An 11836-nucleotide genomic window follows, 5' to 3' on the forward strand; every position below is an offset into this window, starting at 1 on the left:
TATAAACTTTGAATGAAAATGTTTGATGCCTTATATTCTTGTTTATGGTTAAGGAGCTATATATGTTACAAAATATACACATTATCTTAAAATTAATTTTGTTATTCAGTGGTTGAAAATGGATCGAAGTTGGATGTATGGTAAACGAAATTGTACAAGTTTTTTACGAGGAATTGAAGAGTTTAGACTGTTGCCTTAAAACACCAAACAGAGAATAAATCAAAGAATATTCTTTGTCTTTGTTGTGACTGTAATAATTCGAGGGGATATCGTGATATAGTTGATATTAAAGATCATCTAATTCGTCATGGGTTTAAAGAAAACTACACGAGGTGGACATGGCATGGTGAGAGCATATATATTGAGGCAAGTTCTATTTATTGTCCAAGGGAAGATGAGAATCATTGTGATGATGATAATGACCCCCAAGGTGAGGATATCGATACAGCTGATGATATTGGTGTTGAAAGTGAGAGTGAAGTGGAGAAGGACAGGATAGATGAAATGATGCAAGATGTTGAAGACCATTTCACAGAGTGTCCCTAGACATATGATAGTATTTTGAGAGCTGCTAAAACCCCATTATATCCTGGTTGTACAAAGTTCACTAAACTTGGTGCTATTATGAAGTTATTCAACTTAAAGGCGAGCAATTGTTGGACTGACAAGGGTTTTACGCAGTTGTTAGAAGCCTTAGTAGAAATGTTTCCCGACGGGAATGAACTTCCAAACTCCACCTATGAGGCCAAGAAACTTATGTGCCCCTTGGGTATGGAGTATGAGAAGATACATGCTTGTCCCAATGACTGTGTGTTGTATCGAAATGAGTATGCTGATTTGCATGAGTGTCCAAGGTGTGGAGTTTCTCGTTACAAGATGAATGATACTGGTGAGATGTGTAAGAAAGGGTCTCCGGCTAAGGTATTATGGTATCTTCCAATTATACCGAGATTTAGGAGACTCTTCTCGGATGAAAAAAATGCAAAATTATTGAGGTGGCATGCTGATGGGAGGAAGAAAGATGGGTTAATGAGGCATCCTGCTGATTCCCCGCAATGGAGGAACATTGACCGAAAGTTTAAGGACTTTGGTGAAGAAGATCGAAATCTTAGGCTTGGTCTTAGTACAGATGGAATGAACCCATTTGGGACACTAAGTACCCAATATAGCACCTGGCCGGTTCTACTAACTATCTACAATTTGCCTCCTTGGTTATGCATGAAGTCTAGATACATTATGTTTTCCCTTCTAATATCTGGGCCTAAACAACCTGGAAATGACATTGATGTGTATCTAGCGCCTCTCATTGAAGATTTGAAATTGTTGTGGAATGAAGGTGTCCAAATGTTTGATGCATATAGTAAAACCAATTTCACTTTACGTGCCATGATTTTTTGTACGATAAATGACTTCTCAGCTTATGGGAATTTGTCGGGGTACACTGTGAAGGGAAGAACTCCTTGCCCCATTTGTGAAGATGATTTGGAGGCATTGTGCCTAGACAATTGTGGCAAGCAAGTATACATGGATAATCGAAGACATCTTCCAGAAGACCACCCTTTTCGATTCAATAAGGGGTCTTTTAATGGAAAAGTGGAGTTGAGAGAAGCTCGTGGCCCTTTACGTGCAAGTGTGGTTTATCAGCGGGTCAAAGATATTGAGAATGAGTTTGGTAAGCCTTACAAAAGCAAATCAACTCGGGGTTACAAGAAGAAGTCTGAGCTATGGTCTCTTCCATATTGGAGACATTTGGAAGTTAGACATTGTCTAGATGTAATGCATATTGAGAAAAATATATGTGATGCCATCGTGGGAACTTTATTAAACATGCCAGGAAAGACAAAGGATGGAGTTAAAGTAAGAAAAGACATGGCTGCTATGGGTCGTTCAGAGTTGGCACCCGAATCTCGAGGAAAACGCTGGTATCTTCCCCCAGCTTGCTTTACCTTGTCTAAAAAGGAAAAAATTAGCTTCTGTGATTCATTGCATGGTTTAAAGGTCCCGGCTGGATTTTCTTCTAATTTTCGTAGACTTGTGTCAATGTCTGACTTGAAATTGGGTGGCATGAAATCTCATGATTGTCATGTCTTGATGCAACAATTATTACCAGTTGCCATTTGAGGAATTTTTCCACCTCAAGTGAGGTATACAATTACAAGATTATGTGTCTTTTTTAACACTATCTGTAGCAAGGTCATAAATCCAAGTATTTTAGATGACTTGCAAGCAGATATACTTGAGACAATGTGTCGATTTGAAATGTATTTTCCCCCATCTTTTTTTGACGTGATGCCTCATTTGGTTATTCATCTTGTACGTGAAATTAAACTTTGTGGACCAGTGTGTATGAGATACATGTATCCTTTTGAACGAGAAATGGGTGACTTAAAAAGAAAAGTCATGAATCCGGCCAAACCTGAAGCTAGTATTGTACAACGAACAGTTGTTGAGGAAGTGGCAGCATGGGTTGCTCAATTTCTTGCACGTTCACAGAAAATTGGGTTGCCAAAGTCTCGACACGATGGGAGGCTTGGAGGTCAAGGTACTATTGGCAGGAAAAGGATATCCATGGGCTTTGAAATGAAAAATAAGGCCGAGCTTTTTGTGTTGCAAAATCTTAGTGAGGTTCATCCTTACTTGGACGAGCACATGCTTTTTCTTAAAAAAATAAAAATCCTTCCAAAAGTGATCTTCAGCTGATAAAGGAGCATAATTGTTCATTCGTTACATGGTTCAAGGAACGAGTGATGTCCCAACTATCCACCACACCTAACGATATATCTGACACATTGAGATGGTTGGCATATGGTACTAAATGTCAAGTCATGTCATATGAGGGATACGACATCAATGGGTATTCTTTTTACACTAGCCGACAAGATGACAAGTCAACAATGCAAAACAGTGGTGTTAAAGTAGTAGGTTTGTCATCTGAGTATGTTAGTGCACATGATAAAACACTTGTGGATAAGAAGAAATTTTATTATGGAATCATTGAAGAAATAATAGAGGTGGATTATGTTGATTTCAAGATTCCTCTATTTCGATGTAAGTGGGCTGATAGTAGTCGTGGCGTAAAAAAAGATGAACAAGGGAACTTGACCCTTGTAAATCTTGGTCGACGAGGGCATCTAGCTGATCCATTTATACTAGCTTCACAAGGAAAACAAGTTTTTTACATGGCTGACCCAGCTGATTGTAAGTGGTCAGTTGTTTTAGAAGGTAAAAGAAGGATACTTGACATTGAAGATGTGGTGGACGAGGAAGAATATGATGAGCAATTTAATGAGTCACCACCTTCCGTTTGGAGCATCCCTCCTGTTTGGGGTAAAAATACCCTAAACACGTGGCCCAATGGCCTAGTGACACGTGGCATCCAGCCGTTGGTCAGCAGGGCTCCAATCCTCTGCTGACACGTGTCCTCTAAACCCTAAAAGGGAAACCATCCCTTCCCCACTATAAATAGTGGAAGGACCCTCATTAATGGGAGGCTGGAACATTTGTTGTTCACATTGAATACTCCTCAAAAAGAAAAACACTTACCCCGAGCAATATTAATTGCAGAATTCTCCCATTACGCGAGAAGTAACTTCTACATTGCGTGCATTCTACCTCCCGTATCTTTACTAACTTGATCGTCGGAGGCGGAGCTCCTACCCCCAGGAGTCTTCGTGATTTTGCAGGCACAGGCGTCGAAGGGCATTCTTGGAATTGTAACTCTCCCGCAGGACACATCAAAAAACCCCGAAACATTTGGCGCCGTCTGTGGGGAGAGTACTTCTAAGATGACTTCTGATACTGTGTCACCGAATCAGGGCAAACGACCTGTGGTCGAGCCTGAGGTCCAGACGAACCATGAAAGTGGAGGCGAAATTGAAACATATGTGGCCCCGGATGGGTCTTTCAGAACGAAGCACCCTCGTGCTAAAGATAGAAGAGAACGGGAAATCAGCCAAGCTGCTCCCAGCAACCCAGCCGGGCAACCGGCTGGAATTGCCCAAACGGTGGAGGGCTCAGCCCCTGTTACAAGAAACGAACTCATGTCTTTCATGAATAGTTTCAAGGGTGAGATCAAGAGCCTCATCCGGTCAGCTACTCCAAAGAAGGGTCAGCCGGCCAAGAAGCCTTCTGGAAAGAAGGCGGTCAAAGAACGAGTTCCTACCCCTCATCCCAAGCCAAAGGAGGGGGAGGGCTTAAGGTTTGATCCAAGCAGACTCCGTTTTCCTCAAGGGGAGCTGCGAAAGGCCATCCGGCACGTACAGCCGGATGGCTCCAAGAAAACATTCTCAGACGCCCGCACATTTCTCCAAGAGAAGCGAGGTCAGGCGTCTGCGTCGGCCTCAACGTCGACCTTCCCGGACAGTTTCCATGACGTCTCACACAGGCGTACGGGAACGAACCTTGGGAGACAGACGGGCGAAGCTTCTGCCCGGTCTGGACCCAAAGTGATCCAGCCTGGCCTATTCGGCACACCGAATGGGTTGGGTGGATCCCCTTTTATGTCACCGGGTCTTTTCGGTGGGCAAGCGCAGCAGCCGTTCCAACCCACGGACTGGCAGCTGCGCCTGCTAAATTTGGGGGAACAGCCAACGACGTTCTCACCAGAGATAACCCAGGCGGCACAGCCGCCTAAGATCAAGAATGTTTTGGTGGGGGCCTATGACGACACCACCAACCCAGAAGACCATCTAATGGCCTACTCTAACCTCATGTACCTCCAGGGGTTAGATGATGCCGTCTGGTGTCGATGCTTCCCGGCTACCCTCAAGGGCATAGCCCAGCGGTGGTTTGGTAACCTACCAGCCGGTTGCATCAACAGCTTTCGAACTTTGGCGTACTTGTTTACGTCAAATTTCTCAATGAATATTCCTGCCAAAAAGACTAGCCTCGACCTAGGGGCAATACAGCAGGGCGACCGGGAGGGCCTCCGGTCATACGTCAGACGGTTCAATCTGATGAGAATTCAGATTCCAGGACTATGAGACGAAGTGGCCTATACAGACTTCTTTCGAGGTCTGAAGGATGGGTCGACCTTTAAGTTTGACCTCGTCCGGAAGAGGGTTGCTACCCTCCAAGATGCGTTAATTGAAGCTGAAGCCTATATACAGGCGACGGAGCTTTGTGCTGTCAAGCAGCCGTCAGATTATAAAAAGTCTGACAAAAAAGAGAGCCGGCAACAGCATCAGCCGGCAAGAAAGGAAGAAAAGAGAAAAGGGGTCTGGGCAGCTGACCGATCAGGACAGCCGGCCCAGTAAATCAGGCGGAAGTCAGAATCGTATGCTCCCAAATACGAGTTCGCAAAAGATTGCTCCACCATCCTCCTGGAAATCAAAGACCGGATGTCTCTCGACAAACCGGCTGAAATGAAAAGCCCCGTGAATAAACGGGACAAGAGCAAGTATTGCCAATACCACGAGGATGTCGGCCACGACACCGATGGCTGCTATAGCCTCAGGCGGCTATTGGACCGTCTGGCAGATGAGGGGGCCCTAAAATCCTACCTACCCAAGGCTAAGGGTAATACCCAGGCCAAGAAAGGGCAGGCGGCAAAAACCGGCCCAGCAAACTCCGAGACGGATGAAGAGACCATCTTCACAATAGCAGGCGGTTTTGCCGGAGGGGGTCCTACCATTCGGGGCACCAAAGACAACATCAGGAAGCTGGTCAACTCAGTGGATGAGGGCCAGGCGTCGAAAGACATCTTTCCTGAGGTCCTTATTTCTGAAAAGGACCGGGGCAAGGTCAGGCGGCCTCATGATGACCCCATCGTCATCGAATGCAAGGTTGCAAACCAGAAGGTTGGCCGAATCCTAATAGACACCGGGAGCTCGTCTGACCTAATCAGTTATCAGTGCTTGACCAAGCTCAAGTACACATCCGGTAACATGCACCAGGCTCTTCACCCACTAGTCGGTTTTGGGGGTGGAGTAGTGCATCCGGTCGGAAGCATAGATCTTCCGATCCGGCTGGGTGAAAAGGGGCAAGGACGCCACATGATAGTCAAGTTTTTAGTTGTGGAGGAGCTGTCCGCCTACAACATGATATTTGGCCGTCCTACCCTCAACGCATCTAAGGCTGTCATCATCCCGTCCCTCATGTTGGTCAAATTTCAAAAGGATGATGGTACAGTCGGTGCCCTAAGCGGGGACCAGAAGACGGCAAGAGAGTGCTATCTCTCTGACGTCAAGACAACTATGGGTGCAGCCGGCCAGGGCGAGCCCATAGAAATTGATAACTGCGACCCAGCAGTCCCGGCTCCAAGGGCAGCCGGTATGAAAGAAAAGGCGGACCAACTGGCACCCGTCAAAAAGGAGAAATAGCAATCACTAGCCGGGGAAAGGTCAGATGACCAACGACCTCAGCCGGCTGGTGACTGCCTTGATGTCATCCTAGATGACAGCCGTCCTGAAAGAACAGTCAAGGTCGGGACGGTAGCCTTCGAACGGTTGGGAGAAGGCTTGCTCCAGCTGCTGAAGGAATTCAAAGACATCTTTGCCTTTGAAGTGGAAGAGATGCCAGGCGTCAGCCCGGATCTTGCTGTCCACAAGCTAGCCGTAGATCCCAAAAAGCAGCCGGTTAGGCAGAAAAAGAGGGATCATGGTGGAGAAAGATCTCAAGCGGCAGCGGCTGAGGTCAAAAAGCTGTTGGATGCTGGGTTCATTAGGCAATGCTACTACCCGGATTGGTTGGCAAATGTCGTTCTAGTAAAGAAGTCGAACGGTACTTGGCGGATGTGTGTGGATTACACAGATCTGAATAAAGCATGCCCAAAAGATAACTACCCGCTTCCAAAGATTGACAGCCTAGTCGACTCAACAGCCGGCCATGCGTTAATGAGCTTTATGGATGCTTATTCCGGCTTCCATCAAATACCTCTCTGGAAGAAAGATCAGGAGAAGACGGCTTTTGTCACTGATCAGGGGTTATTCTGCTATACGGTGATGCCGTTTGGGTTGAAGAATGCACCGGCTACATTCCAGCGCATGATAAACACCGTTTTTATCAACCAGATTGGCAGGAATGTAGAGGCGTATATCGATGACATGATAGTCAAATCCAAGCTACAGACGGATCACCTAGCAGACCTGCGAGAAACCTTCACCACACTCAGGCGGCACCGGGTCATGCTTAACCCAAAGAAATGCGTATTTGGTGTTGAGCCTGGGAAGTTTCTCGGATTCTTGATTGACCAAAGAGGCATCGAAGCTAATCCGGAAAAAATACAGGCGGTAATTGACATGAAGTCTCCCCGCACTATAAAAGAGGTCCAGAAGTTGACCGGTTGTCTGGCGGCATTGGGGAGGTTCCTCAGCCGGTCAGGTGACAAGTGCCTCTATTTCTTCCAGGCAATCAGGAAGAGGTCAAGGTTTGAATGGGGTGAAGAAGCAGAGGCGGCATTCCAGAGGCTTAAGCAGCACTTGCATTCTTTGCCAAGGCTAGTGAGCCCCCTACCCCGGGAGGTTCTGTACATGTACCTAGCCGTCTCTGATCACGCCCTTAGTGTCGTTCTCCTCGCTGAGAGAGACGACATTCAGCTGCTGGTGTACTTCATCAGCCATGTCTTTAAAAATGCTGAGCTCCGGTACCCCATGATCGAAAAATTTGGGTTGGCCTTATTCGTAGCAGTCAAGCGGTTGAAGCCTTATTTTTTGGCACATCCGGTTGTGGTATACACAGATCAGCCGCTCAAGCGTACGATGACTGCTATAGAGTCATCCGGTAGAATGATCAAGTGGGCTGTTGAAATACAAGGCCTTGAGATAACTTTTGAACCCAGGCGGGCAGTGAAAGGTCAGGCGTTTGCCGACTTTATTGTCGAGATGACTAGGCCGGTGCACCCGGAAAACCCTGATCAGGTCTGGAAGTTATTTGTAGACGGCAGCTCTACGGTGAACGGCTGTGGTGCAGGTGTTATCTGTCATTCCCCGGAAGGGGATAAATTTGAATATGCACTACGGTTTAAGTTCCAAGCCTCCAACAATGAGGCAGAGTATGAAGCCCTGCTAGCCGGATTGCGCATGTGTAAGGCAGCCGGTGCAAGAAAGGTCGACGCCTGCTCAGATTCACAGCTGATCGTTAGCCAATACCTTGGTGACTACGAAGCCACCCATCCGGCTATGATCAAATATTTGCAGGCGGTCAAAGAGGAGGCTGGGTCCTTCGATGAATTTCATCTGCGACAGGTGCCCCGGTCTGAAAACAATCAGGCGGATGCCCTCTCAAAGTTGGCATCATCAGCCTCCGGTGATGCTCCTAGGACGGTCTTTTGGGAAGTCATTGAAAAATGAAGTATTCAGAATGATCCCATTGGAGTCTTGGACAGAACTGCTACCTGGATGGATCCCATCCGGTCCTTTTTGACGGATGGTACCTTGCCGGATGACCCTTCAGAAGCATCAGCGCTCAAGAAGCGTGCTTCAAGTTTTGTTATGCATCAAGGGGAACTCCTCCGGAAGGGATACCTGCAGCCGTTTTTGAAATGTGTAACCCCGGATAGGGGGAGAGAAGTTTTGGAAGATCTGCACGCGGGGTTTTTTGCCTCGCATATTGGCGGCAGGTCCCTGGCCAGAAGAACCAGACGGCAAGGGTACTTATGGCCCACTCTTGAAGCGGATGCCATGGATCTAGTAAAGAGATGCGACAAGTGCCAAAAATTCGCTAAGTTGATACATCAACCGGCAACAGAACTCACGGCAATCCATAGTCCGGTTCCGTTTGCTAAATGGGGCATGGACATTTTGGGACCTTATACGCCTGCATCAGGCGGCCGCCGCTACATTCTTGTAGCAGTAGACTACTTCACCAAATGGGTTGAGGCAGAGGCGGTAAAAGGGATTAAAACGAAAGACGTGATATCTTTCATCTGGAGAAACGTCATCACCCGGTTCGGGGTTCCAATGTCCATGGTTTTCGACAACGGACCGCAGTTCGAAACGCCTGTCCTGAAGACCTGGTTGGGAGACCTAAGGAATTTCCCATTGTTTTGCATCCGTTGGCCGTCCTCAGGCAAACGGTCAAGTTGAGGCTTTTAACAAGTTGATCTCAGACGGGATAAAGAAGAAAGTAGAAAGAGCCGGTGGACTATGGGCAGAGGAATTACCTCATGTCCTTTGGGCTATCCGGACAACCGAAAAGGGGGCAACCGGTGAGACCCCATTTCTCATGACATACGGCACTGAAGTAGTTCTTCCCATTGAACATTATGAGCCTACTCTACGCATTATGTTATATGATGAGGAGGCTAACTGGGAAGCCATGCGGTTGGCATTAGACGCTCTTCCAGAGCGAAGGGGGAATGCTGCCTTGCGTCATGAGATCTACCGTCTGCGTATGACTAGAGCCTACAACAAGCGGGTTCGTAAAAGACCTTTGAAAGAAGGAGATTTTGTGCTTCGCAAAATGGAGGCAACCGGTAGGGCCAATGAACAAGGCAAATTAACCCCAAATTGGGAGGGACCCTACCGGATCTTTGAAGAAGTACGAGACGGCACTTACCGCCTGGAAACTCCAGACGGAAGAAAGTTGCCTAGAACTTGGAATGTTGATAACCTCAAAAAATACTACTTCTAAGTATTGTACATCTTTTGAAAATTTTCAAATGATTAATGAGAATTACATTCAATTTTGTATACAGCTGCCATGTCTTGTGCCTACCACAAGCGGCACCAGTAACTAATTTTTTCATCCGGTGACACCCATACGGGTGAATTCATCGAAGAGAACATCTCCCATTAGGGTGGTAAATTGTTCTAAGCGATCACACAGGCGGACAAATCCGCCTGACGATCCTTTGCACCAAAAAAGGGCAGGCTAGCAACCCCAAACTTGCAGCCGGCTCACTTTTTGGAAGGACAGCCGGTACTCAATAACGCCGCCTGACTCTCTAAGAGCAGGCCTAAAAACATTTGGTCTAGGCCATAATTCATTCAGGGGTATGCTTGCAAAAGCCCAACCGGTGAATGGACATCCTAATCTGGCGTGATTCTTTTGCGAAGTCCCGACCGGTAATTCAGTATAAACCGACTGGCTCCCGAATCTAATGTTGGCACTTAGTGTATATTCGAGCTATATCATATGGATAGTCGCCTGGCTTGCAAAAACCCAGACCGCTATCCAGGGGCAATTACCCAGACGCCATCCGGTTTGGTTTTGGGTCGAAATTTCTTCGCCTAGTTTGCGAAGACCCAGACGGCAGTGTTACCGGTGGGGTCTTCTTGGCAACCCTAGTAAATTTCTTCGCCTAGTTTGCGAAGACCCAGACGGCAGTGTTACCGGTGAGGTCTTCTTGGCAACCCTAGTAAATTTCTTCGCCTAGTTTGCGAAGACCCAGACGGCAGTGTTCCCGGTGGGGTCTTCTTGGCAACCCTAGTAAATTTCTTCGCCTAGTTTGCGAAGACCCAGACGGCAGTGTTACCGGTGGGGTCTTCTTGGCAACCCTTGCAAATTTCTTCGCCTAGTTTGCGAAGACCCAGACGCCATCCGGTTTGGTTTTGGGTCGAAATTTCTTCGCCTAGTTTGCGAAGACCCAGACGGCAGTGTTACCGGTGGGGTCTTCTTGGCAACCCTAGTAAATTTCTTTGCCTAGTTTGCGAAGACCCAGACGGCAGTGTTACCGGTGGGGTCTTCTTGGCAACCCTAGTAAATTTCTTCGCCTAGTTTGCGAAGACCCAGACGGCAGTGTTCCCGGTGGGGTTTTCTTGGCAACCCTAGTAAATTTATTCGCCTAGTTTGCGAAGACCCAGACGGCAGTGTTACTGGTGGGGTCTTCTTGGCAACCCTTGCAAATTTCTTCGCCTAGTTTGCGAAGACCCAGACGGCAGTGTTACTGGTGAGGTCTTCTTGGCAACCCTAGTAAATTTCTTCGCCTAGTTTGCGAAGACCCAGACGGCAGTGTTACCGGTGAGGTCTTCTTGGCAACCCTAGTAAATTTCTTCGCCTAGTTTGCGAAGACCCAGACGGCAGTGTTCCCGGTGGGTCTTCTTGGCAACCCTAGTAAATTTCTTCGCCTAGTTTGCGAAGACCCAGACGGCAGTGTTACCGGTGGGGTCTTCTTGGCAACCCTTGCAAATTTCTTCGCCTAGTTTGCGAAGACCCAGACGCCATCCGGTTTGGTTTTGGGTCGAAATTTCTTTGCCTAGTTTGCGAAGACCCAGACGGCAGTGTTACCGGTGGGGTCTTCTTGGCAACCCTAGTAAATTTCTTTGCCTAGTTTGCGAAGACCCAGACGGCAGTGTTACCGGTGGGGTCCTCTTGGCAACCTTTGCAAATTTCTTTGCTGTTTGCGAAGACCCAAGCAGTAGTGTTACCGGCGGGGTTCTTTTGGTTATCCTCGCAGAAATATGTATAAAAAATAACAAGAATTCTAGTATTGAAGTGCAGAAACATAAAAAGCATTCAAAAGCCGGCTCAGCCGGTGAAAATGTTAATATTCAAAATAAAAATTATTACAGCTTAGCCCATCTCATCCGGTGCTATTACAAGATAATGCAAGGCGCGCAGGCCGGGAAGTAGTTGCTACTCCAGGCGAACAGTGAACCGGTCCTCTTCCGGTTGGTTCTGGGTTGGATTAGGGTGAGCGGCTGCGTCGGCTTCAGGAACAACTTCTTCCTCTTCAGCAGCCTCCGCCTGCCGTCGCGCAATCTCCTCCCTAACCCAAGCGTCATAGGGTCCGGGCCCCGGCTCATTCGCCTCCTCGGCCAGAATGGCAAGATCAGAATATTTGAAGGCGAGTTCCCAGACGGTGAAGTCCGCCTCCGGGTGGATGAGGGAAAACGCCCGTTGCATCCGGTTTTCACAGTCATGCTCATTCTCTTCAATGAGCCTCTCCTGCTCCGAC

General features: G+C 47.5%; 1 protein-coding gene across 1 annotated transcript; it reads left to right on the forward strand.

The window, feature by feature from the left end:
* Positions 1 to 624: 624 nt before the first annotated feature.
* Positions 625 to 2121, forward strand: LOC110691971. The gene has a single exon (XM_021868959.1). The coding sequence runs from the start codon at positions 625 to 627 to the stop codon at positions 2119 to 2121; it is 1497 nt and encodes a 498-aa protein (XP_021724651.1).
* Positions 2122 to 11836: the final 9715 nt, after the last annotated feature.

This window comes from Chenopodium quinoa, unplaced genomic scaffold, assembly GCF_001683475.1.
Source record: "Chenopodium quinoa cultivar QQ74 unplaced genomic scaffold, ASM168347v1, whole genome shotgun sequence".
NCBI lineage: Eukaryota > Viridiplantae > Streptophyta > Magnoliopsida > Caryophyllales > Amaranthaceae > Chenopodium > Chenopodium quinoa.